Source organism: Nannospalax galili, unplaced genomic scaffold (assembly GCF_000622305.1).
Source record: "Nannospalax galili isolate Female #2095 unplaced genomic scaffold, S.galili_v1.0 scaffold598, whole genome shotgun sequence".
Classification (NCBI taxonomy): domain Eukaryota; kingdom Metazoa; phylum Chordata; class Mammalia; order Rodentia; family Spalacidae; genus Nannospalax; species Nannospalax galili.
This window is the reverse complement of record NW_008342423.1, coordinates 826189-853896: the sequence shown is the minus strand read 5'-3', so window position 1 is coordinate 853896 and position 27708 is coordinate 826189. Positions and strand designations below refer to the sequence as shown.

The 27708-nt window shown below is 42.5% G+C and overlaps 2 protein-coding genes across 5 annotated transcripts in view; both read right to left on the bottom strand.

The window, feature by feature from the left end:
• Rnf168 (ring finger protein 168) overlaps positions 1 to 14543 on the bottom strand; it is a 20722-nt gene extending 6179 nt beyond the window's left edge. Inside the window, exons 1-5 of one of the 4 annotated variants that reach the window (XM_029566158.1) lie at positions 14410 to 14543; positions 13857 to 14187; positions 7423 to 7499; positions 4303 to 4482; positions 1559 to 1680 (exon numbers count right to left, since the gene is read on the bottom strand). In XM_029566158.1, the coding sequence (XP_029422018.1) occupies positions 1559 to 1680; positions 4303 to 4482; positions 7423 to 7499; positions 13857 to 14157 (680 nt within the window). In that variant the 5' untranslated portion in view covers positions 14158 to 14187; positions 14410 to 14543. Of the gene's footprint in view, positions 1 to 1558; positions 1681 to 4302; positions 4483 to 7422; positions 7500 to 13856; positions 14225 to 14347 lie in introns of those variants that run through there. The other 3 variants (XM_029566157.1, XM_029566159.1, XM_008838524.3) reach the window with 3 other exon arrangements.
• Positions 14544 to 21570: 7027 nt separating this feature from the next.
• Smco1 (single-pass membrane protein with coiled-coil domains 1) lies at positions 21571 to 27322 on the bottom strand. The gene is made up of 3 exons (XM_008838520.1): positions 27276 to 27322; positions 22438 to 22587; positions 21571 to 22015 (listed from the first exon to the last, which is right to left on the bottom strand). The coding sequence occupies exons 1-3, from the start codon at positions 27320 to 27322 to the stop codon at positions 21571 to 21573; spliced, it is 642 nt and encodes a 213-aa protein (XP_008836742.1).
• Between the last annotated feature and the right edge of the window lie 386 nt (positions 27323 to 27708).

Here is a 27708-nt window from a genome sequence, read left to right as displayed (position 1 = left end):
GAAAGAAAGAAAGAAAGAAAGAAAGAAAGAAAGAAAGAAAGAAAAAATTAATTCACTGCGAGTCAGTTTAGTTCTCTCCTCCCATCTTTACATAGGTTCCAGAGCTCTAACTCAGGCTTCCAGACTTGCATGGGAAGAGCTTTTACCCACTGAGCCATCTTGCTGGTCCTCATCTTACATTTTTTGTTTGTTTGCTGTTCTTTTTTTGAGGCAGGGTCTCCCTGTACCTCTAGCTGGCCTGAAATTCTCTATGTAGACTAGGCTGGCCTTGATCTCACTGAGATCTGCCTGTTTCTGCTTCCCAAATGCTCAGATTAAATGAAGGTGTGCTCCACCATGCCTGGCTGCTTTTAAAAAATTGTTTTATGTGTATATATTTGTGTGTGTGTGATTGTATGTTGTGTGTATGTGTGCTCATGGAAGCCAAAAAAAGCACAAATCCCCTGGAGCTGGAGTAACAGGTGGTTATGAGTCACCTAATGTGGGTACAGGAAACTGGGTCCTCTGGAAAAGCCGCAAACAACCACTGAACCATCTCTTCAGCCTCCTCATCTCTTATTTAAAAGTTTTTGGGGGGCCAGTGAGATAGTTTAGCAGGTAAAGGTACTTGCCATTAATCCTGGGAACTCAGCTGGAAAGAGATCACCAACTCCTAAAAGTCCTCTGACATCCACATGTACATTGTGTACACATACAAATATAGCTGAGAATGACCCTGACTTTTCTGATCTTCCTGCCCCCATCTCTTAAGGGATGGGATTACAGGATTGTCTATGACTATGCCTTGTTTTATGTGGAACTAGAGATAGAACTCAGTGCTTCCTGCATGCTAGGCAAGCACTCTTACCAACTGAGCCATATCCTCAGCCCCTTAAACAGTTTCATTTGTATCTCTACTTAGTATTGTGTGACTTTTTCTTTTTGTCTTTTGAGACAGAGTCTCCATGTAGGCCCAGCTGGCCTGGATCTCGCTATGTAGACCAGGCTGGCTTCTAATTCACAAGATTCACCTTCCTCTGCCTCTCAAGTGCTGGAATTAAGGGCATGCACCACCATGCCTGGCTGTACGACTTTTTCAGACATGCTAAAACTTAAAAAAAAAGTATTATTGTATGCTTATATTATTTGTGCATATAGGTGAGCCCATGCCATGGCATGCATAGAGGTCAGAGACAACTTTGTAGAGCTGGTTCTACTTTTTTAAAATTATTTATTTAATAACCACATAATTAGAAGAAGCATTTCATTACAACAGCATTGACTCCTTCTACTTTTATATGGGTTCCAGGGACTGAACTCAGGTCACTAGACCTGTGCAGCAAATGCCTTTACCCACTGTGTCACCTTGCCAGCCCCAAACTAAAATATTCAATATAATTTTGAATAGAAACACTGACTTATGTTTTCCTTTTCTTTCAATTAAGATCAGTCTCAAATATCTTCAGGGTCTTCATGTAGAGGTCACAGACAGAACCTGAATAATCTGTGGTCTCTATAAACAAAAAACAAAGGCAAACAGCAGATGGTCAATAAGTAAATGATGGTAGTGTTCACTTACTTCTGAATATCTCCAATGTTTTTTTGTTTGCTCATTTTTTTCTTTTGTGACCTGTTTGTAACTGGATCTGATTTTCTGGAACTCAGGGGAGAAGTCATGATTTCTCTCTCATAGTTATTGTTCTTCGATAATAAGAAAAAAATATGAAGACATTATTAAAGGGAGCTTTATGAAAAAAGAAGCTATCAATTGGGCTAATTCAAAAAATTTCAGAAATTACACTTAAATTCTACATAGTCTCAAAAGAATACTGACTCCATACAGACTTTGTTCTCATCATTCCCTTAACTATATAACCTAATAGTTACTTAAATAGCATTTACAAGCCAGGTATGGTGGGGCAAGCCTTTAATCCCAGCACCCAGAAGGCAGAGGCAGGTGGACCTCTGTCAGATAGAGGTCAGCCTCCTTTACATAGTGACTTCTAAACCAGCTGGAGCTACAGGGAGACTGTGTCTAAAAAACTAACATTTACATTGTATTATAGATCATAAGTAATCTAAATGTAATTTAAAGTACATAAGAGGTAAGATGGCTTAGTGAGTTCCTCCCACAGAACAATGAAGATACTTATGTCTTAGCTTATAGTTACATTCATGTAATTATAAACTACCTCAACCCACTAGGGAGAAATTTAAAGAGCCAAATATATACCTGGAATAAAAGTTATTAAACAGAAATCAGTTCATATGATTTCTCACATCACTAAAATTTCACATTAACAATTCTCCTCTTCAACTTATTTCCATCTCTAGTCCATTTATTATTCAATTATTATTATCTAACAGTGTCCTTTCTTCCTCCTCCTCTTTATTTTTTTGGTGTTTTTGAGACAGGGTCTCAAAACTCAAAACTGAAAAGATCTGCCTGCCTCTGCCTCCCAAGGGCTAGGATTAAAGGCCTGTGCCACAACGCCTGGTCTTCCTTCTTTTTAAAATAAAATTTTAAAAGTTATTTTTATTTTATGTGTATAAGTGTATTGCCTGCATGTAGGTAAGTGCACCCGTTCCGTGCAATGCCCACGGAGGTCAGAAGAGGCTGTCGGATCCCCTGGGACTGGAGTTACCAACGGTGGTTAGCTGCCATGTGAGTGCTGGGATTGGAACCCAGGTCTTCTGTAAGAACCACTAGTGATCTTAACCGCTGAGCCCTCTCTCCAGCCGCTTCCTTCATTTCTTAAAAAATTATTTTTATTTTATGTGTATGAGTGTTATGCCTGCATGTATGTAGTGTACCCATGTTGTGCAATGCCCTCAAAAGACAGAAGAGGCTGTTGGAGCCCCTGAAACTAGGGTTACAGACAGTTGTTAATGGCATGTGGGTGCTGGGATTTGAACCTAGGTTTTCTGCATGAACAACCAGTGTTCTTAACCACTGAGCCATCTCCCTACCTCCCCTCCTTCATTTCTTAAGATGGGGTTTCACTGTGTACTCTAAGCTGGCCTTGAACCTGCAGCGACCAGAAAGAAAAAATTTCCTGATTGTGTATCTTTCTAAATCTCTAAACAAATTGAGAAAAGGATATACAGAAGGGGGAATACAGTCCACAAAACTTGAGCATATTATAAATGTTGAGTCACAAGCCAGGCGTGGTGGTGCACGCCTTTAATCCCAGCACTCTGGGAGGCAGAGGCAGGTGGATATCTGAGTTCAAGAGGCCAGCCTGGTCTACATCAAGAGAGTTCCAGGCTAGGGAGATCCTATCTCAAAACACGTATGGACTACAGGGAGACCCTGTTAAAATAAAAAAGTTGGGTCTCAAAATGGAAAAAAACCTCCAATTCTGGGTATACTTCCTTTTTTGAAACATATTCTAAGGTATCTGTTCTTGTTTAAAAGCAGAGGAATTGGGGGCTGGAGAGATAGCTCAAGAGTTAAAGAATGATAACTGCTTTTGCAGAATACCGGGGTTTGGTTCCCATCACCCACATGGCAGCTCATAACCACCAGTAACTCCATTTCCAGGAGAGCAGATGCTCTCTTCTGGGATCCCTGGGCTCTTGCATACATATGAAGCACATAAACTCATGCAGGCATACACGCATATACATATAACCTGAATATTTCAGATATTCCTAAATGTTTCTGCAGATAGTATTCACTAAGTTTCATTCTTGGAGACTCCAAGTCAAAAGGTTTAGAGTAGATATGAAAGTTTGTATTTTAAAAGACTCCTAGGTGGGCTGAGGGTATACAGCTCAGTCCTACAGCACTTGCCTAGCATGTGCAAGGCTTTGGGTTCAATCCATCAGGCACTTTTAAGTCACTGGGTCCCAGTATCATCTTGCTTTTTACCATCTTGCTTTTCATTTTTCTCATACACAGTAATCTGACAGTCCGATAACAAAGACCAGGTTCAATTTAAGAATCAGACTGGAAATGGTGGCAAATACCTATAATGCCAGCATCCGGGAAGGAGAGGCGGGATGGTTAAAGAGTTCAAGGCCAACCTAGGCTACAGAACAAGACCTGCCTCAAAAACCAAAATAAAACAATCAGTCTGAAGTGTAGCTCACATACAAAGACCTGGGTTTGACCCTCAACATTCAAAACAAAACCACCCACAAAAACCAAAAATCAAGTATCCCGAATACAGCAAATACATAATGCACAAAAAAGTTCCATATAACAAAGTTTGTAATGAAAAGCTTTTGTCTCAAGTAGAGCAAGGAGATCCTCAAAAACTTCTAATTGTAGCAATGGCTTCTCCAGGTCAAAGCGGCAGGAACAGCCCCCGCACTTACAATGCTGCCACTTAGCTTCCTTGCCAATTCCTCGTCAATTCTCAGCTGTTCTTCCATCTCACTTCGCCTTTTTTCGGCTTGTCTTTTCTCCTCCTCCTCCTCCTCTGCCAACAATTTCTGTATGTACTCCTCACTGGCTTTGTTTTCTTCTTCCTTGCTGGCTCGTCGCTCAGCCTCCACCTTAAAAACGGTTGATAAAAGACATTCTAAACTTTTCTTTTTTAAATGGTCTTTTTGAGCTAAGGTCTCCCTGTAGCCCCAGCTGTCCTGGAACTCACTATGTAGATCAGGCTGGCTTTGAACTCACAGAGATCTGCCTGCCTCTGCCTCCTGAGTGTTGGGACTACAGGTGTGTGCCACCAGGCCCGGCCATTTTTTTTTTTTTTTTAAAAGCAGAGCAAACAGATTTATTAGAGAAAAGAAAACTCTTGAGAGTGGAAGGGTCTTCAAGGGAGGAATACTCTAGACCTTTTTTTTCTTTTGGTATTTCTGAGACAGGGTCTCTTCAGCAAGTCTGGAACTCACTATGTAGACCAGGCTGGCCTCAAACTCACAGATCCACCTCTCTCTGCCTCCCAAGTGCTAGAATTAAAGGCATGTGCCACCACACCCAGCTTAGGCCTGACTTCTTTAAAAAAAAAAATTGTGTGCAGGCATCCTCAAAGGCCAGAATTGGATCCCCTAGAGCTGGAGTTACAAGTAGTTGTAAGCCACCTGCCATAGGTACTAGAACTGAATTCAGGTCCTCTGGAAAAACAGCAAGCTCTCTCTCTCTCAACAGCTGAGCCATCTCTCTAGCCCCTAAACCTAGCTTGTGTGCGTTCTCTCTCTCTCTCTGATCTTTTTGAGGTATGATCTCCCTGTAGCCACAGTTGGCCTGGAACTCACTATGGAGACTAGGCTGGCTTGGATCTTACAGAGATCCACCTACCTCTGCCACCCTAGTGCTGGGATTAAAGGCGTGCACCACCATGCCATGTTTGGGTCTAGCTTCTTAAATCAAACCTTAACAAAAGAGATAGAATGATTGGGGCTGGAGAGATGACTCAGCAGTTAGGAGCTCAGACTGCTCTTCCAGAGGACCTGGGTTCAAATCCCAGAACCCACATGGCGACTATGAATCATCCTTAATTCCAGTTCCAGGGGAATCCGATGCCCTCTTTTGACCTCCAAGGCATTGCACGACATGGGTGTACTCACTTACATGCAGGCAATACACTCATACACATAAAAATAATAAAAATATTTTTTAAAAAAAGAAAATACAAGAAACACTTTAAGGTGGGTATGGTAACACATGCCTAAAATCTCAGCATTTGGAAATCAGAGGAAAGAGATCCAGAGTCCAAATCCATACATAGTTACATAGCCATAGAAAATTCCAGACTAGTTGGGTTACATGAGATGAGATTAGGTCTTCTAGACCTTCACAATCCATTAAAGTATGCATTAGTCATATGTAGCTACTGAACAAAAACGGCAAGCCCTGGGTTCAGGAGACACCCTGCCTAAAAGGAACAGGTGGAGAGTAATAGAGAAACTCAACTCCTTCTGTACACACACACACACACAAATGATTTTTAAAACAAAATCTTGACTTTAGGGGGCTTTGGAGATGGCTAAGTCTGATAAAGTACATGCTGTCCAAACATGATGACCTGAGTTTGGATCCTCAGCACCTACATAAAAGCTGGGTGTGAGCTGGGTGTGGTGGCGCATACCTTTAGTCCCAGCACTTGGGAGGCAGAGTTCCAGGCCAGCCTGGTCTACATAGTGAGTTCCAGGCCAGCTGGGGCTACAGGGAGACCCTGTCTCAAAAAGACAAAAAAAAAAGCTGGGTGTGGTGGCATGTGTCGGTAATTCTAGGGCTGGGGAGGTAAGTGGATCCTGGAGGCTTGCAGGCTAGCCTGTCTAGCTGAATTGGTAAGTTCCAGGTTCAGGCACACACATGTGCCTCTACATGTATGAACACACCAAAAAGCCAAACTCAAACACTTGACTTCAGCTGGGTATGGTGGCACATGGTTTTAATCTCAGAAGATTTCAGTGAGTTCGAGGTCAGCCTAGGCTATATAGTGAGAACCTGTCTCAAAACAAAGCCAAAAAACTAGAAGAAGCTAGTTTATGAATGTTTAGAAATAGGACCTTTAGGGCCTGGAGAAATGACTCAGTGGTTAAGAGTATTGGCAATTCTTACAGAGGATCTAGGTTTGGTTCCAAGTACCCACATGGTGGCTAACAACTGCCTGTAACTCCAGGGAATCCAACACCCTCTTCTGGCCTCCGTGGGTATTGTATATATGGATGCATTTGCATAACATGCAGGCAAAACACTCATACACATAAAATACTTGGGAGGCAGATCTGTATGAGATCAAGGCCAGACCCATCTACATAGTGAGTTCTAGGCTAGCTGGGGCCACAGAGACACCCTGTCTCAGGAAAAAAAAAAGGGGGGGGGGCGGCTGGGGAGGCCTGGAGAGATGGCCCAGCAATTATGATCCTGCTCAGAAGAGCTGGGCTCAGTTCCCACCACCCACATGGCAGTTAACAACTGACTATAACTCCAGTTCCAGGGGAATCTAGTGCTTTCTCTGATTTCCATGGGTGCAGGCACAAAACACTCATACACATAAAATAAAGTTTTTTTTAATTATATAAACACCTAAAACTATATGTAAATCTGAGACTAAAAGCACAACAGAGATGGAGGCTGGAGATATGGCTCAGCGGTTAAGAACACTGATTGTTCTTGCAGAAGACCCGGGTTTGAATCCCAGCACCCACATGGCAGCTAACAACTGTCCATAACTCAGTTCTAGGAGATCCAACAGCCTCTTCTGTCCTCCGTGGGCATTGCACGACACGGGTGCACTTACCTACATGCAGGCAATACATGCATACACATTAGGAAAAAAAAAAGCACAACAGAGAAATTTTAAGAAAGCATACACTCGGGAGGCAGAGGTAGGCGGATCTCTGTGAGTTCAAGACCAGCCTGGTCTACATAGTAAGTTCCAGGACAGCTGGGGCTACAGGGAGACCCTGTCTCAAAGAGACCGAAAAAAAAAAAAAACAAAAAAAAAAACCATAATGGCTCAAAACCTATTTAACACCTACCTTGCTTATCTCCTCCTCATATTCTCTTCTCAATTCCCCAGGCTTACTCAGTAGATGAACTGGCTGATAGTCATCAACTGTTCATATCAAAAAGAAAATAGTATTAGAGGCAGTACAGAACTTTATGGATAATTTTGACCTCTCATCAAAACCTAATTGCAAGGCGAGGTGTGGTAGCACACACCTTTAATCCCAGAGGCAGGTGAATCTCTGTGAATTGGAGGCCAGCCAGGTTTACAACGAAGTTCCAGGCCAGTCAGCGCTGCATAGTAAGACCCAACAGAAAAAAAACCCAACTTACCCGAAAAATTAAAGTAAAACATACAATTATTAAGGTAGCAATACTGTCTTCTTTTGGTATTCCACTTTAAAAAGCCAGAGGGTTTTTTTGTTGTTTCAACTGGCGCATTTGCACATAAAATATTCGCATTCAATATGCACATAAAACATTCGCTTCTAGACTTCATTAAAATAACTGCAAAAAACAGGGCTGGAGACGTGAGTTAGCTGGGCAGAGCACATACCTAGCACCTGTAAGGTCTTTGGGTCCAATTTCCAGCAAACAAAAACACCAATGGAGTACTTCAAAGTAACCCCATAATAGTATACTTAAGGGAAGGAGAATTAAACAGTGAAGAAAAAAAAATATTAAGGATCTAGCCTCCAATTTGTGACCCTCCTACCTCAGATTACCAAGGGCCAGGATTAAAGGTGTGCGCCACCATGCCTAGCTCAATTTCTCTAACTTAAAAAGATTGTTTTTTTCACTTATTTTCCTTTATGTGCATGAGTGCTTTGCTTTCATGCATGTAATGCACCCTTGAATGCAATGCCCACAGATGCCAGAAGAGTGCGCTGGATCCCCTGGAACTAGAGTTAAGGATGGCTGTTAGCCACCATGTGGGTGCTGGAACTGAATCTGGGTCCTCTGCAAGAGCAGCCAGTGTTCTGAGCCACTGAGCCACCTCTTCAGTCCCTGATTTCTCTGTTTTGTAGTTTCTCTCAAGAGAAAACTAGATATTATGTTACTTCAAAGTTATGAAATTCTAACCTCTTGTGTTTACAGATATGACCACATTTGGAAATAGGATCATTTTAAAAGTAATAAAATTAAATTAAGGTCACTAGGGTGAGTCCTAGATAATTGCTAGTGTCCTTACAAAAGTGGGACAAATTTGGATGGAGACACACAGAAGGGAGATGCTAGGAAGACAGAACACAGTGAGGCTGGAGCAATGCATGTACGAGCGAAGGAACAGCAATGACTGCTGGGAAACTGAGAAGCTTCAAATATATGCTGGAGTCTCCTTCAGCTTTCAAGTTCAAAGGCCCTGGTTCTATCCTGATTTTGGATTTTTGGTCTCCCAGAACTATGAAGAAATCGACTTTTATTTTAAATGTTTTATATATATATATATTTATATATATGACTGTTTGGTCTGAAGTGCAGTATATGAGTACAATGCCCATGAAGGCAAGAAGATGGTGTTGAATTCCCTGGAACTGGAGTTACAGACAGTTGTTAGTCTCCACATGGGTGCTGGGAACAGAACCTGGGTCCTCTGCAAAAGCAGCCAGGGCTCTTAACTGCTAAGCCATCTCTCCAGCCTAATTTTTGTTTTTTTAAAGTCACCTAGTTTGTGATACTTTGTCATGGATTTTCTTTCCTTTTTTTCTGGGACTACAGGAGTGTATTGCCACGCCCGGCTTATATATGTTAACCTTTTATTAACTCACTTTGTTTTCTTAATTTATAAAAAGCACACACACAAAAAGTAGCTTTCAAACTGAAGGGCTGGGAGCCAGTAAGATAGCTTGGGAGGAAAAGGCACTTGCCACCAACCCTGATGACCTGAGTTCTATCCCTCCAAGGACCCACCCACATGGTAGAAGGAAGTGGTCATCTGATCTCCACTTGTGTGCCCATAAACAAATATGCACAAATAAATAGATTTTAACAAGATGAAGTATTTGAAAGGGAATCAATGTAATGGATAAAGAAAAGCCTGTGGGTTTTATATACAGACTTCAAAGAAAAAAATGTTATAGGAGCAAAGAATCAACCTTAGAACATCTAAATTTCCTCTATTTTGCAACTGCCATTAGGTAGAACTTGATGCAGGCAAGAATTACATATGTAAAACTCCTGTTTGAAAAATCTGAAGAATTATACTCAAAGTATCATTTTATAGTTACTTACTAATTTCAGAGGGGAAAGGATACAGTTGAGACATTTATCACTCTATTAATAAAAATTAATATTATGTATCAAACCAACTAGCATCATATATCTACTGATACAATGTGTAAGTGATAACTTGAATATGGGAAAACACCCAAACAGTACTATGCATTTAAAAAGTCTACATGTAAGCTGGGGATGGTGGTGCATTCCTTTTAATCCCACCACTCAGGAGGCAGAGGCAGGTGGATCTCTTGTGAGTTCCAGGACAGCCTGGTCTACATAGTGAGTTCCAGGACAGCTGGGGCTACAGGGAGACCCTGCCTCAAAAAAAAAAAAAAAAAGTCTACATCTAGGGGCTGGGGAGATGGCTCAGCTGAGGACCCAGGTTTGATTCCCAACACCCACCATCGGTTAACAACTGTCTGAACTCCAGTTCAAGGGTAATCCAATGCCTCTTCTGATCTCCACCAGGCATTGCACCACATGAGTACACTTACATGCACTACACTCAGCAGATCCTTTGGGTTTTTCTTTCTCTCCATTCATTCATTCATTCATTCATTCATTCATTCATTCATTCATTCATGTGCATGAGAGTGTGTGTGTTGCACCATGGCACAACTTGCAAGACTTAGTTCCCTTTCTACCATGTGGGACTGGGGATCAAATTCAAGATTGTCAGGCTCAGCAGTCAGTGCCTTATCTACTGAGCCATCTCATCAGCCCTCCTCTGCTTTTGTGAGACAGGATCTTGGTATGTAGCATCTGCTACATGGCCTTGAACTCATAGCAACCCTACCACATAAACCAAGTACTGGGATTACAAACACCGAGCCACCATGCCTAGCTTTCCCAAGCCTTTTTGTTTTTTTTAAATTTTATTATGAAGTCTACTGATTTTTTTTTTTTTTTTTTTTTTTTTTTTTTAAAATTTATTATGAAGTCTTCTTATTTTTTTTTTTTTGTTTTTTTTTTTGTCTTTTTGAGACAGGGTCTCTCTGTAGCCCCAGCTGTCCTGGAACTCACTATGTAGACCAGGCTGGCCTCAAACTCAGAAAGGCCCGCCTGCCTCTGCCTCCCAAGTGCTGGGATTAAAGGGATTAAAGGCGTGCACCACCACACCCAGAAGCCTTTTTGTTTTTTTGAGACAGGGTCTTCCTGTAGCCCTAGCTGGTCTGAACTGGCTATATAGACAAGGATGGCCTCTATCTCACAGATTCACCTGTCTACCTCTGGATTGCTGGGATTAGAAGTGTGTACTACCAGGCTCCCCAGCCTTTTAAAAAATTTATCTTTAAACTGGGTGCGGTGGTGCACGCCTTTAATCTCAGCGCTTGGGAGGCAGAGTTCAAGGCCAGCCTTGTCACTTCCCTTACCTACTTAACTTTTTCCTCACACCTCCCTTTTTTTGGGTGAGGGGAGGCATGAACAGGACAAGGGATTGAATTTAGGGTATTATGTAGAGGAGGCAAACACTCTTACCACTAAGCCCATTCCTATCCCTTCCTATTTCTGAAGGAACCAACTCTCCTCGGTATTTCTCTGCATTATCTCAAGTAGACTATCTTTCAACAGCTAAAATAAATGAGAACTTAGCATACTTCATCCCAGCTTATAATACCACCATTTATAGTTCCTCTACTGCAGAATTTACAAACTGCTGACCTACAGGTCAAATGAATCCTACACACATGTGATGTATACCCCCCCTCCCAGCACCAACATTTAAACCAAAAAGATTTCACATTAAAATTCAGGTTTCTGGAGTTGGAAATATAACTCAGTGGTAGAAAGCTTGTCTACAATGCCATGAGTTCAAGCCCCAGCAACACTCACCCCCAAACAAAATCTGGGTTTTCTTGAAAAAGAAAAAACAAATAATGGATGTGAGTTTTCTAGAGTTAAACAAGCTGTCCCATAAGCAGACACTTTTTTTTCTGATGTTCCATTTTGCTTAGATACTTCCTTTGTGGAATAAACTCTAGAGTCTGTGCATGTGCGCAAACACAGATTACTTTCCATTCCTGAAGTATTTTTTACCTCCAGACTGGTTTTGTTTTCTTATATAGCTTCAAATTTTTCTTTTCTTTTTTGTCTTTTTGAGATAGGGTCTCCCTGTAGTTATTGGTGGCTTGGAATTTGCAACGTAGACCAGGCTGGCCTTGAACTCACGAAGATCCCCCTGCTCTGCCGCCCAAGTGCTGGGATTATGCCTAGCTCAAATTTTTCTTTTAATCCAAAGATTTATTCAGAATGTCTTGTGATACTTGGTTTACATTTATATTCTAAAACAAGGCCTGGAATAAAAGCTCTGTGCACTTACTGCTGACTGGTAGATATTAAGGTCAAGCAAAAAAGCCTGTGCTAAGCAGACTGCAGAGGGCTTCACTCTGGGTCACCAATTCCGATGATAATTGCTCTGGCTCTCTCTAGCGGTTCACTTTATTTGGAGAAATCTGCATGTGTGTACTTGTGCACACATCCAAGAAATGCCTCTCACTTGGGTATTCTGATCTGTGTGTGAACTGAATTCTCCTGCTTTTATTTTCATACTTAACTCTGGACTCTGCTGTGCCTCATATTCCTGGGTGTGAAGTGTTCTATGGACAGATAAGGGGCAGATTCTCACCTCAAGTAGCCTTCCCTTACAAGGCTTATGTTTTCCTTCTTTCTGCTGCACCAGTCCCCTTCCTTCCAATGGCTTCCTATTTTGTAAAAACTGGTTTCAGTTTGTTTACTTGCCTAGATAGTATCACATGCCTTTATTTTTTATGCGTTATTAAGTGCATCGCATGCATGCAATGTCTGAGAAGGCCAGAAAAGGACGTCGGATCCCGTGAAACTGGAGTTACACATGGCTACTGGCCATCATTTGGGTACTGGGAACAGAATGAGTCCTCTGCACACACCTTTAATTCCAGAGGCAGATTCTCTGAATCTGAGGCAAGTCTGGTCTACAAATAGGTCCAGGGCAGCCAAGGCTACATAATGAGACCTTGCCTCAAAAAAACAAAAAACAAAACAAAAAAAAAAGTAAACAGGGCTGGAGAGATAGCTCAGTGGTGAAGAACACTGGTTGTTCTTGCAGAAGACCTGGGTCCGAATCCCAGCACCCACATGGCAGCTGTCCTAGTTTGTTTCTTCATTGCTGTGACAAAACTCTGACCACTACCAACTTGGGGAGGAAAGGGTTTATCTTACATCTCCTGGGTCACAGTTCATCAGGGAGCCCAAGGTAGGAACTCAGGGCAAGAACCTGGAGGCAGGAGCTGGAGCACAGGCCATGGAGGAACACTGCTTGCTGGATTGCTCCCTGGCCCCTGAAAAGCCTGCTTTTTTAAGTAACACAGGCCCACCTGTTCAGGGGTGGCACCACCCACAATGGGCTGGGCTCTGCCGCATCACTCATCAAGAAGATGCCCCACAGACATGGCCACAGGCCAGTCCAATAGAGGCAATTCCCCAACTGAGGCTCCCTCAACCCAGGTGTATCAAGTTGACACTAAAGCTAGCCAGCACAGCAGCTGATAACTGTAACTCCATTCCCAGGGGATCTGACAGCCTCTTCTGACCTCCGAGGGCATTGCATGACACACGTGCACTCACCTACACGCAGGCAATACACGCATACACATAAAATAAAAATATTTTTTTAAAAACCAGTAAGATTCATGTTACATACTTCATTATTAAAAATATGCCAATCTCATTAAGCTACACTTTAAATGGATGACTGATATATTACATATCTCTACAAAGATGTTTTTGAAGAGCTGTTGTTTAAAAATAGTTAAGAAAGCAAATGGCAGGACCACTACAGTACAGGCACCACATTCAAGGGCTGAACAGAAAACACTGACTGGATCACTGCAATAATGGCTAGCTGACTGGAGCAAGAGATCATTTTGCAGCTCTTAGGTCCCCAAGGTGGAAGGGTTCAACCAAAAATGACTAAACTACACGACAGTGGTAATCGTTATCGATTTTAGGCTTGCTGAATAAAACAACAGAGAACGAAATGACTGGAGATGAATAAACAGGTGAGAGACAATAATGCAACAACTATAAACATAGGAATGTCACGTGACCACTTGTCTACAGAGTGGTCGACTCTGAATGGGAAATTCATAAAACCACAAATCCTCAAGAAAAAAACAATTTAGTCTTTTTCTTCCTGTTTTAAAATGGAAAACTGATGATTCGCTTTATAAGATTCGGTTTTAACCAATGAATCTGCTGGATTACTCACCGATTTCCTTTGATTCTTGTCCATTGATTCTAAGCTTGCATTCCTTTGCATAGTGTTTCTGAATTACCTCCCACAGCTTCGTATTGATGAGAGATTTTTTTCGGGTATGGTACCGAGTCCACGAAGAGACGCGGCGGCGACAGAAGGGACAGCATAAACTGGCCTTTTCGACGGTCGACTGGAAGCACGGGTTACAGAGCGTGTGGTCGCAGGGGAGGGTAACCGGCTCGATCAAGATTTCCATACAAATCTGGCACTGGCACTCCGACAACGAAGGGATGCGGTTTTCGGATACAGCCATTTTGACATGCTAGCCTAACAACGTCAACACCTGCAAGGAAAAAAAAGCATTTTCGCCTAAACACAGGGTTTAGTGTGCAGTTCCGTGTTCGGGTTTTATACCCAGCAGCGTCCTAATCCGGGATTCAACAGGCTGAGGCCAACAGGCACCCTAGGTGTCAGGAGAACAGGAGCAGCCGCAAGGTGGATACCGTGCAAGGACACGCCGCGGCGACGGAGTGAAAGGCGGACGGGACGCCTCCGGCTCCCCTACCCGGGAGGACGCTTTGCTCTGGGCTGCCCGGCCGCTCCCAGAGAGCAACCACCGCGGGAAGCCAGGCTGGAGCGCGGGCCGGACTTCCGCCTCGCTGAGTCAGCCCCGCCAGCCTCCTCGGTCCAGTTGTGGCTCGCCTCGTGGTTTCCCACCGCCGCGAGACCCAGACGGACCCGACTTCCTCCAGCCCGCCAAACAGCCTGTGCGCGGCGGCCGGGAGCAGCTACAGAACGGCTGGCAAGGTCACAATCGCCCGCCAAAACCGCACTGCAGCCCCAGGGAGCGGCCCAAAGGCGGAGGCGTAACTACCGGGTAGGCGGGACTTCCGGGAGTTGCTCGCTCAGCCCTGCCTGGCGGGTTTCCACCAATTACCCGCCTGTTTGTCTCAGCTACCCGGGACTTAGGTTTGGCTCTCGCAAGCTACAGAACAGTGCGGTCTGTATACCAAGACCCAAGAAGTAATTTTTGTTTTGAGGTAGGGTTTCACTATGTAGCCCTGGCTTGCCTGGAACTCGCTATGTAGACCAGGCTGGCCTTGAACGCTCAGATCCACCTACCTCCACCTTCCGAGTGCTGAGATTAAAGGCATGCTACCACCATGCCCAGCCCCAAACAGGAATTTTTAAAAACATTTTACTTTTATTTTAACATGATTGTTTTGCCTGCATGTTTGTAAAGTGCACCGGTTTCGGGCAATGCCTTCAGAGATCAGAAGAGGGCTTTGGATTTCCCTGGAACTGGAGTTACAGATGGTTGGGAGCTGCCAGGGCGCTGGGAACCGGAACCGGAACTGGGTCCTCTGCAAGAGTTGGCAGTGCTCTTAACCACTGAGTCATCTTTCCAGTCCCAAACAGTAATTTTTTGCAATTTTTCTCCAGTACTCTTCAAACTGCCCTTTTGTTTGGATTAACTAAGCTTAATTTTTAATGCCAAAAGACAAAATTGCAACGAATGAAAGATTTTAAAAAATATTTATTTTATTTTGTGTGTATGGTGTATTGCCTGCATGTAGGTAAGTGCACCCATGTCGTGCAATTCCCGCGGAGGTCAGAAGAGGCTATTGGATCCCCTAGGACTGGAATTACAGTTGTTAGCTGTCATATGGGTGCTGGGATTCGAATCTGGTCTTCTGCAAGAACAACCAGTGTTCTTAACCGCTGAGCCATCTCTCCAGCCCCAAATTTGCCGGTGCCAGCTGGCCGAGATGAACAGCACCTGAAAGGGGGAGTGAGGATTGAAAGAAAAAACAAGAGACAGAGAAAAGATACTTGAGAGGACTGTCAGAGACTGCAGCCCTGGTTTATTTTAGCTCAGCCTTTTTATACAGTAGGACATCAGATAGCCAGTTTGCTTAGCTTAATTAGCTTCAACAGCGGTTTTTTCCCACCTTTATCTGTGAGGGTCAAGGAGCTGTCAACTACTTGTGAATTCCACCATTTAACCATCTTCCCTAAATTATCAGCACATTCCTCCTGACTTGGCAGAATAATTAGGTACTGGTGTGCAAAACGCGCAAACTCTTGAGTCAAGGTGAAATAAGCAAGCCTGCCACGGCTCAATGTACAAAATGGCTGTGCTTACACTAATAGCTCCCAACACAAATTAAAGATTTTTATTGGCTTTTGTTTGAAATTCTTTATAAAATGTGTCTTCTGATGAGCTGAACAGAGATTGGGTTTATAGATAGATAACTAACATCTGAGAAAAACAGGAACAAAAAAAATGAATTGGTGGTTTCAAAGAATCTCTCGTAAAGGTTAGAGTAGGAGCATATTCTTATACTGGCTAAAATTGGCCAATATGGAGGTTTGTCTGTTATTTCTCTCCTGGTTTTTTGGATGTTTAGTTAGGGTTTCATGGTCTGAAACTTTGCATGAATAAAAGGCTCCATTTGGTTTGATATGTTCAGTCTAAGAGCTCTGCATGGCAGCATGTGCCTGTAAACCCCTCTTCTTGGGAGGTAGACGCAAAAGGATTAGGAGTTCAAAGCCAGCCTTAGCTACATATCAAGTTCTGGGTCAGCCTGGGCCACATGAGACTGGGTCTCAATAAATAGATAACAAACTGGGTCCTCATCAGCAGCCTAAATTTAACCTTGAAAAGCATCTCTAGCTGAGCATGGTGGTACACACCTTTAATCCCAGCACTTAGGCAGCAGAGGCAGGCAGATTTTTGTGAATTTTGCCCACCAGGGCTACTGAGAGATACTTTCTCAAGAAGAGAGAAAAGGCATCTCTAAAGCTGGTATGTTCACATATGACTTGCAATCCTAGCACTTAGGTGGCAAAGACAGAAGCAGGAGGATTTGGAGTTGGAATCCAGCCTGGAATGGAGAGTTGCAAGTCAAACAGACCCTGGCTCAACTTTCCCCACCCCTTCCTGCCCCTAGAATCTCTAAGAAGGTTGATTCCACCAGAAAGGTTGAAGGTTTTGGCCAGAGAATTCTCAGACCTGCGACAGCCTGGCACATACTGCCTTCTGGGGCACAGCTTCCTGAAGTCTGTAGCCTTCTTTTTTTTGTTAAATTGTATTTGTGTTTTATGTGTATGGGTGTTTTACCTGCATGTATGTAAGTGTACATGTTCGTGCAGTGTCCTGGAGGCCAGAAGAGGACATTGGATCCTCTGGAACTGGAGTTATAGACAGTTGTGAGCTGCCATGTGGGTACAGAGGACCGAATCTAGGTCCTCTGCAAAAGCAGTGCTCTTAACCCCATTTCTCTGGCACCCCCACTCCGGCCTTCCTTTTAAAAGGCTTAGGGCCCATAGGCTTGGCAACAAGTATTAAGACTGTGTCAAGTCTGGAGGTTACTGTTTATGTCATGTGCATTATTTATGTACACTACTTTGTAATTAAGTTTCAATCTACAGCAACTGAAGTTCTGTAAAGATGAACAAGAAAAGTTTCACAATTTGTGTGTGTGCACATGCACATGTGTGGGGTGTGTGTGTGTGTGTGTGTGTGTGTTGCTTCTGTTTGAACCAAGGGCCTTGCCCATGCTAAACACATGCTCTGCTACATCTCAAACCCTAATTACTTTTTGAACTGAAAATTCTTTGAAAAACAGTAGAATTTGGCTTGGCTAGAAAAATGGTAGGAAATACTGAAGAATGTGCTCTCTAATATTTAAAAACTAGGCCTGCATTTTTTGAGACTATAATAAATAGGTATGTAAGAAGGAAAAAGAAAATCACTGTACATGAAAACAGCCTTTACGGTCTTTGAGTTTGCTGAGCTTTCAGGTTGTGTAAAGGAATGACTTCTAGATTGATCCCAAGCAAGGCGATGTGGATTCATGGTAGACAGTTTTGGGGGTTTTGTTTGTTTTGTGAAGCTGGGAATGAAACCCATGACTTGCACTTGCTAGGCCAGTGCTCCTACCACTGAGTGTAAGGACTTTGTGGTAATGTGGGTTTAGAAAGCTGTAGTCACTAACCTAACACTACCCTATCAGTCCTTTAGCCTGTGATTTCAGGCTTGCTAATGTATCCACAACAGCCTTTTCCATGGAATCTCATTGTTCGGTTTTGGTTTTGTTGTTGTTGTTGTTGTTGTTGTGTGTGTATGTGTGTGAAGTTTCAAAGCAGGCATAGTGGTATGTGCTTGCCATCCAAGCACTCTGGAAGTAGAGGCAGAGGCAAGAGGAGCAGGAGTTCCAGGTCATCCTCAGCTGCATAGTGAGTCTGAGATCAGCCTAGACGACATAGGGGGCCCTGTAAGAAAAAAGGAAGGAAAGAAGGAAGGAAGGGAGGGAGGTAGGGAGGAAGGGAGGGAGGAAGGGAGGAGGGAGGAAGGAAAACAGTAAGCAAAAGGACTATGTTGGGCTGGCAAGATGGCTCAATGCATAAAGGTGCTTGCTGCCAAGGCTGACAGTCATACATGGTAGAAGGAGAAAACTGACTCAAAAGTTGTCTTCTGTCTTCCACACATGCCCATGGATGTGCGCACACACATAGAAACAAATGTAATAAAAAAAATTAATGTCTATGTTGCCTAGACATATGCTGAACTCCTTGGCAGGTTCCATGCCTCAGCCTCCCTAGCTGCTGGGGCTACAGGCACATCCCAAGCATGCCTGCCTGTCCTGTTACTCTTTTCAGCATTCAACCATACTCTGTTCGCTGCTATCTAGTCTCATGCTTTTATGCCATTGCTTTTGGGGAAAGATCAATTTGAAGCATTTCTATGCAGCGGATACCCTTCTAAATTCACCTAATCCTGTTTTACTTAGGGATAGTTTCTCTTGTACACTCTTGCATTTTGATTTTGAGCTCTGGGTACTTGTGCGTTGTGCAAAGGGTAATTTTATGCGCGTCCTAAGGTTTCCTTGGTCTTGTTGCTTTTTGGACTCATAGTCATTAGCTCCTCTTGTCACTTTTTTTTTTCTTTTTCTTGTCTTTTTGAGACAGCGTCTCCCTGTAGCCCCAGCTTGCCTCGAACTCACTATGTAAACCAGGCTGGCCTTGAACTCACAGAGATTCACCTGCCTCTGCCTCTGGGACTAAAGGCATGTGCCACCACACCCGACCCTCTTGCCATATTTAAAAAATGTATATAGTGTATGTGTACACAGGAGCATGTGGAGGTCAGAGGACAACATTGGGGAGTTGGTTCTCACTTTCCACCTTGTCGAAGCAGGGTCTCTCTTGTTTCTGCTGCTGGGCAGGGCACTCCAGGCTAGGTGGTACACAAGTTTCTGGCCAGTTCTCCTGTCTCTGCTTTCCATCTGGCCACTGGAGTGCTAGGATTACAAATGTGCACCATTGCCGGGCATGGTGGTACACGCCTTTAATTCCAGCACTCGGGAGGCAGAGGCAGGTAGAGCTTTGTGAGTTCAAGGCCAGTCTGGTCTACATAGTGAGTTCCAGGACAGCTGGGGCTACAGGGAGACCCTGTCTCAAAAAGACCAAAAAAAAAAAAAAAAAAAAAAAAAAAAAGGCCCCCTTTCCTCCCACTTTTTTTTTTTTTTTTTTTTTTAACCTTTTTAAGACAGGGTCTCTCTGTAGCCCCAGCTGGAACTTGCTATGTAGGCCAGGCTGTTCAAGCTCATAGAGATCTGCCTGCCTCTGCCTCTTAGGTGCTGGGATTAAAGGCGTGTGCCACCATGCCCAGTTCTGGCATTCTTTTTTTTTTTTATGTGGATTCTGGGGATTGACTCAGGCCATTGAACTGAATCATCAGACTGGAGGAGGAGCTAACTTCAGTGATGGTAGGAGGGCCTGTATACTTGGAGAAAGAGGTAGCAATGTGAGCAACTGAAAACAGTAGGCTAAGTGAGCACAACAGATACATTCTTTTGTCTTTCGTGTGATTTTTCCAGTGTCTGGAGGAAGATCAAAGTGATAGACGAGTGTGCTGACCAACTTGCTTTGTCTCTCATTGCTCATCTTCAAGGTGGGACCAGCAGAGACCACACTGCCTTGTAGTGAACATCCTTTTCTACTTCCCTTCTTGACTTCTTTCCAACATATTGCCTCATCTTGACTCTCCAGAATATATACCTCCTAAATAAAATGTTGGCACTTAACTCCTCACCTTAAGGGTCCACATTTTCTAATATTTCTGTTCTTCATAGCACTTAGCATTTGGTGTTCAATAAATATTATAAGTAAACTATCAATGTAAACCTTCTTTCCAGTGTAAATAACTATGATTTATATGTACACCAATACATTACAGCATCAGATGATATATATGTGAGGTTCGTAATTGTTTAACTGTCTTTTAATAAGTAATACATTTACAAAGTTCAAAACGCATTAATTGTGTCACTCTTCCTAGGGAAGCATACAGAAATGTCTATTCACCCCAAATGGGGCACTGATAGACCAAAGAGTCTAATCCAGCTTGGTGAACCAATGAGTTTATTAATGTTACTCAAAGAAACAGGAGTGAGGGTTTACTTACAGGAGCAAAGGCAGCCACATCACTGAAAAGCTCCACCTCAGCATAGGGGATGACCCACAAAAGGTGCATCAGTAGACTCCCAACCACAGTCACCCTTCTACCCCTATATCTTCTAGCCTCCCCCACCAAGTCCATGCGGCACTGAAGCAAGAGTATATGCAGCTTGTGGATGGGGTAAAGATAAGTGGCTGGATGAAAGTAACATTCCCCTCTCCCTTCAGTGAGAGAGTGTTAATAGGTCTGATCTCATGACCTTGGGCCAATCACAGCAGCTCTGATTCAAGACAGTGATAGTTATGCCAGGCCTAGGGGACAGCAGTCCACTATCCAGTAGGAAGCATTCCTTTGCTTTTGACTCCTAGCCTCTTAGTTTTCTTTCCTAAAACAATATCACTTTCTTAGGTATAACTACCAAAGTGCACATATCTAAACTAATACACAATATATTTATTTTTGTGGTGTCAGGGGTTGACCTCAGGGTCTCATGCATGCTAAGCATGTGCTATGGGCTATACCTCCTGACTCCCTCTATGTCATTATAAAAAGAGCTTATTGAGCCTGGTGTGATGACACACACTTTTAATCCCAGCACTGAAGAGGCAGAAACAGGCAGATCTCTGGTCTGCATAGTGAGTTCCAGGCTAGTTGGGGCTACAGGGAAGATTCTGTCTCAAAAAAAACAAAAAAATTAAAAATAAAAAGAGCAGGCCCGGAGAGATAGCTCAGCGGTTAAGAGCACTGACTGATCTTACAGAGGACCCAGGTTTGATTCCCAGCACCCACATGGTGGCTACAAACCTCCAGTTCCAGGGGAATCTGAAGCCCTCTTCTGACTGCCGAGCATTGCATGACACAGATGCACTCACATACATGCAGGCAATACACTCATACACAAAAATATAAATAATTTAAAAAGAGCTTGTTAATTCTTTTATATAGTTATACACAAAATATTCATTACATCAATTCGTCATAATTTATTTAATGCTTCCCTCACTTTTTTTTTTTTGGTGTTTTTGAGACAGGGTCTTCCTGTAGCCCCAGCTATCCTGGACCTCACTATGTAGACCAGGCTGGCCTCGAACTCAAAAAGATCCACCTGCCTCTGCCTCCGGAGTGCTGGGATTAAAGGTGTATGCTACCATGCCCGGCCTCTCACTTTTTACTATAAAAATAAGTATGCAATAATTAAATTTTGCTTTTTTTTTCTATTTACAATATGATTGACTAAAAGTAGAATCACTATGTAACAGGCTAGTTTCTGGGTGATGGTATCAACTCTTTTAGGGGTAACTTTTGCTCTTCAGGGATCTTCACTTCTTTCCCTTTCTCAATGATATGAACAGCCCTCAGTAAACCATCCTGCAGAGCCTGATTCTTTACCATGTTGGTGATCATGTATGTAATATCCTTGATGTACATCTGTCTCACGTTAGCAGCAAAGTGTTCTGCCTTGTTACCGTATGCAATAAAGAAGGTACAGAGCACCATGACATCTCTCTCTTGCAGCCCCAAATCCTCTAGGACAGACTCCCACACGACTTGAATGTGCTTATTCTTGGCTTTTCGCCTAAGGATAGAGGCTAAGGTGGGAAGACCTCTCACCAGGTCTGGCAGCTTCTCAAGAACTTGAGTATGCAAATAGATAAGGACTTCAATGACATAGCTGTATAAAATATTCAATTCCATTGAGGTAAACCTGTAAAAACATGGAAAGCTTCTTAAATGGAACATTTTATGTGCAAACATAAACTGCATTTGATCAGTTGACTTGATATAAACCCACCAGAAACACCAGCTGTTATATTTCAGAAAATAATTATTCTAGAATTATGATCTGTACCAAACCATATTAGCTCAGGCCTCCTGTAGCTTAGGCTTCTCATAGCAAGGGAATTATGTTACTCATTTCTGTTAGCAAGATGGGCATATAAGAGGTTCTTATCATAAGGTGTGTATTTTAGTGCCTAGCCTATAAACAGGTGCTCAAATGAATCTTCTCTGAATGAATAAACCCAAGAAAATTTAATATAATATGGACCACATTAAATGCAACTTTGGAATGACCACTGAAGGGTCTCACAAAGTCTCGAAAGGCTGAATTGCTCAGTCATCACTCACTTGAGTGCCAGCACTGCTGTCCATAGCTCATCTTGGGCAGTTTGGCTTGCTAAAGTCTTCCTATGATGTTCAAATTTCTGTGTCAGATTATCCTTGGTGATATCCAGTTCTTTGAACTGTGTATCTAGAGCTTGAAGTTTGTTTTCTACTCTGTAGGATGAAAAAAATCAAAGTAAGTTCAGTTTGGGGTCAATCCTAAGCCTCTAATAGGTTAACATCCACTACCAAATTTAGATAAATTCTTCAGTTTAAAATTATGAACAAAGATGGGCATGGTGGTGCACACCTTTAATCAGAGCACTCAGGAGGCAGAGGCAGGCAGATGTTTGTGAGTTCAAGGCCAGCCTGGTCTTCATAGTGAGTTCTAGGACAGCTGGGGCTACAGGGAGACGTCTCAAAAAGACAAAAAAAAAAAAAATTATGAACAAATGTTCCTGTTTGCCATGCCCTCTAGCTATCATTCTTGTTCTTTCCCTCTTCATGGTGTCAAACTCTAAAAAAAGAGATTTGAAAAATTGTGTGTGTGTGTGTGTGTGTGCGTGTGTGTGCATGTGTACATGAGTGCGGGTACCTATGGAGACCAGAGATGTCGGGTCTCCTGGAGCTGGAGTTACAGGCAGCTTGCTGCCTGACGTGGGTGCTAGAAACTGAACCTTGGTCCTCTGCAAGAGCAATATGTTGTTTAACTACTGAGCTCTCTCTCCAGTCCCAGTAGTGTCAGACTTTTGAACTGTTGAATTACCTATCTTTTGTGTCTTGTGCTATATTTTAAACTTCACAGAATATTTTAGCAAGCATTGCTGTTTCTCATAACCACAAGAAGCAAAACAATCATTTCTTACTTTTTTTTTTTTTGGTCTTTTGAGACAGGGTCTCCCTGTAGCCCCAGCTGACCTGGAACTCACTATGTATACCAGGCTGGCCTTGAACTCACAGAGATCCACCTACCTCTGCCTCCTGAGTGACATTTCTTGCTTAAAAAAACCCCCAAAACATTAGATTATTTCTTTGTGTGTGGAGGGAGGGGTTTGAAGAGTGTGTATGAAGGTCTGAGGAGGTTGTCAGGACTTGGGCAACAAGTGCCTTTACCCACTGTACCCACTGAACCATCTTACAGTCTCCATTTTTAGTTTTTTGGTTTTTTTTTTTAAGTTTATTTAGAACGCTACAAAAGGCAATGGGCTGAGCAGTAACAAGAGTACTGTCTCTGGGCTGGTCATAGTTGGCACACACCTTTCATCTCAGCCTTGGGAGGCAGAGGCAGGTGGATCTCTGTGGGTTTGAGGCTGGCCTGGTCTACATAGCATGTTTCAGGTCAGCCAGGGCTACGTAGGACTCCTGTCTTTTTTCTTTTTTAAAAAAATTTATTTAACAAATATTTTATTATTTTTATTTTATGTGTATGAATGACTGCCTACATGTGTGTAAGTGCATCCATGTCAGGAATTGCCTGTAGAGGTCAAAGGAAGGTGTCAGATTCCCTGGAACTGGAGTTACGGACAGTTGTCAGAGAACTGGACCTAGGTCCTCTGTAAGAGCAATCAGTGCTCTTAACCACTGAGCCATCTCTCCAGCCCCTTGGTTTTTTTTGTTCGTTTCTTTTGTTTTGTTTTAAAGAGTCTCAATGCTACAGATAATTAAGTTTGAAAAGGTTGGGATTTAGTACCATATATATAACCTGCTGAGGCCAATGACTGTTCTGATTTCCAAATCTGTTTTTCCTTCAAGGATCAGCTCAAATTTTATCACTTTTTTTTCTTTTGTTGTTGATGATGCAGGAGATTAAACCTAGGGCCCCCTACTTGCTAGGTAAGGGCTCTACTGCTGAACTATATCCAGGCTAGGTAAGAGCTCTATAGCTAGCAGAGACCTTGTAAGGAAGTGGTAACATTCTATAACATACAGCTGACACCTGTGCTATGAATGAGACGTTGAGTTGAGTAGTCCACACAGGGACTGATGTAGTCCTAACCATCAGAGGGCACAGTAGCCCTGGAGTTGTATCTAACAGAACCACAAAGAACTAGCGTGACACAATTCACTTGGCTGAAACCACCCATATTGTCCTTTTTCTTTTTAAAGATTCATTTTATTTTTAAAATCTATTTTATTTATTATTTTTATTGTATGTGTATGAGTATATTGCCTGTATGTGTGTGAGTGCACCTGTGTCATGCAATGCCCACCGAGGTCAGAAGAGAGCATCACATCCCCTGGAACTGGAGTTAGGGACAGATGTTGGCCACTATGTGGGTGCTGGGAATCAAACCTGGGTCCTCTGCAAGAGCAGCCTATGTTCTTAACCGCTGAGCCATCTCTCCAGCCCCATATTCATTTTATTTTTAATTATCTGTATGTGTGTGTCTATGTATGTGCACGTGAGTACTGGCACTCACAGAGACCAGAGGCATTGAATCCCATGGAGATGCTAGAATTACAGATGGTTGTGAGCTGCCTGATGTGGATGCTGGGAATCCAACTCAGGTCCTCTCGAAGAGCAATACATGCTTTTAACCACTGAGCCATCTCTCCAGCCCCCAGCCACATTGTATTTAATGAAGGAAGTGATATGAAAATATATGTTACCTCCCCTTGACTGAATGCTTTTGTGCTTGCTCAATGTCAGTACCCTTGACCATCTTCTCTTGGTTTAATTTCTCCCAAGACTAATTTAGTTTTAGGCATTACCTTTCTCCTAGATGTATATTTTCATCTGTTTTGCATCTTTCTACCTAGATGGAGATGTTCAACTGTCCAGAGCTTAACCTATGAACCCTCTCCCTCCATCTTCAGAAATTAGTATGGAGGAATTTTCTCTGTTTTGGTTTCTATTTCTACATAGATAAATTCAGTATAAATGTGTATTTTGGGGGGGCTGAAGAGATGGCTCAGAAGTTAAGAACACTGGCTGCTCTTGCAGAGGAGCTGGGTTCAGTTCCTAGCACCCACATAGCAGCAAGCAACCATTTGTAACTCCGGTTCCAGGAGATCCAACACCCTCTTTTGGCCCCTGTGCGCATTGCATGTACAGGTGTACTTACATGCAGACAAAACACTCAAAAACATAAAAATAAACTTTAAAAAAATTAAATGTATATTTTGGGGCCTGGAGAGATGGCTCAGCAGTTAAGAGCACTGACTGCTCTTGCAAATGACCTGGGTTTGGTTTCCAGCACCCACATAGCAAACAACAACTGTCCTTAACTCTGATCCAGGGGATCTGATACCTTCTTCTGGTTTCCATGAGCATTGTACAGTGTGGGTGCACTTACATACATGCAGGGAAAACACTCATACACATAAAAATAAATAAAATTTTAAGTCACTAAAAATGTGTATTTTTTAGGAGTATAAGCCCATACAATTCATGTGGTGGTAATCTCTGTTTGCATGGCAAGCTTTGTCAGTTAGTATAGTATTTAACTCTTAGACCTATAAGCTATAATGTTATAGGTCATTTCAAGCTTAAACTCTAGAGAGAAACTCTAGCTTATCAATAAAAATATATAATTGCAGAAGTTCTTCGGAATCCTTTCACCAAAGGGTGCTCACACCATTCCAGTAAATGTTAAAAATCGTGAAGACAGGTGAGATGGCTCAGCAAGTGAAGGCACTTGTCTCCAAACTTGATTACCTGAGTTCCATCCCCTAGCCCCACATGGTGGAAGGAGAGAACTGACTCCCACAAGTTGTCCTCTGACTTCCGCATGGCTGCTGTGGCAATCATGCACCCCCTTACACATAAATAAATAAATAAATAAATAAATAAATAAATAAATAAATAAATGTAATAAAAATTTAAACATGTAAATCTTGGTGTAATTGTTTCTTACAACATTTCCCTAACTCAGTTAATGAACTCAACATTTACTCAGTTTGGAAATCTAAGAATAATGCTCAACTTTGCCCCCCCCCAATTACTATCTATTGAACCTATCTCCTGCTCTCCATGCCCAGTAAACCAGCTCATCATCTTTCACCTGGACCTAGGATTATAGTAGTATAACTGGACTCTTGATCCAGCCTTTAATCCACCACCAGACATTTTTCTAAAGTACTATTCTGATCATGTTAACTAATGACAGACCTTTTATGCCACCCGGCTTTAGGGCAAGACACACAAAGCCTTTTCTCCTACCTTTTGCCAGTTCTCTCACATATTCTGGTCACTAATACATAATTCCAAGCTTATATGTTGCTTATATGTACTGTTTGATCATCTAAAATTCCTTCCCCTATTTTATTTCCTCATAAACTCTTTCATACTCTGATCCAGTTAAAATATCCCTCTATGAAGAGACATTTTCTAAGGCAGAATGGACTGATCTCCCCTTCATGTTCCTTTAGTGTTTGGGGAACATCACCATAAAAGGTCATTAAATTGTAAGTTTTTAAAAATGAATTCTGTCATTCCTATAGGCTATGAGCTCCTTGAGGGCAGCAACCACATTTAATATTCCATAAATCTAGCATGAAGTGAATGGAGTTATAATGCCTCTGGGCAGATTTCTCTGTCTCTCTGTCCGTCTCTGTCTCTCTGCCTCTCCCTCTCTGTGTCTCTCCCGTGTGTGTGTGTGTGTGTGTGTGTGTGTGTGTGTGATAGAAAGCAGGATCTTTCCATTAGACAAGCATTCTACTACTGTGCTAAATCCCTAACCCCCAGATCTTTCTTTATTACCAGTTTACATACTTTGGAACCTGCAAGGCTTAAATGACTTTAACAGAGACAGCTCTAATTAGTATGCCACTCTTTGCATATTTCTATCTTCATTCTTCTCTTCCCCATCTTCCAGGAAGAGCAGACCTATGCTTATCCCCTCCCTGTAGCCCTGAGCCACCTTTTCATTGCTTCCTTCAAGGATATCAGAGTTGTTTCATTGTTCATCTTCTTAAGGCAAAATGAAAGGAAACAAAAGAAAGCAAAGGAAAACCCAATAGATGTTTGAATCCAAGATTTTCTGTTTTCCGCTCAGCAACAGGCAGAAGCGATTTGAGCATCTGATCTAAATCCTGCCTGAAAGGTCACTCAGTACATGAAGCTTTTAATAGCTTGCACATCCAAATATAGTTTCAAAGAACTGATGAAGTGAACACAGGTGTCCTGAAATATACTATAACATTTGCCTTTGAAAGCTGATCATACCAACAACATAAAACAATAAACAACCATGTGAAACTCTAACTCTTTATACTGGAAAATGTATATGGACATGCAGATGTATACATTAGGATTAAATTAGATGGTAATGTTAATTTCTTTTTAAATTTTAA

Bases quoted from the DNA above. Each gene is read 5' to 3' on its own strand.
- Smco1 (XM_008838520.1), bottom strand. From the start codon at position 27,322: ATGAACAATGAAACAACTCTGATATCCTTGAAGGAAGCAATGAAAAG. The intron at 22,588-27,275 runs GTGGCTCAGGGC...TTCATCCTACAG, and splicing joins TTGAAGGAAGCAATGAAAAG to AGTAGAAAACAAACTTCAAG. The intron at 22,016-22,437 runs GTGAGTGATGAC...ATGTTTTTACAG, and splicing joins ACAGCAGTGCTGGCACTCAA to GTTTACCTCAATGGAATTGA.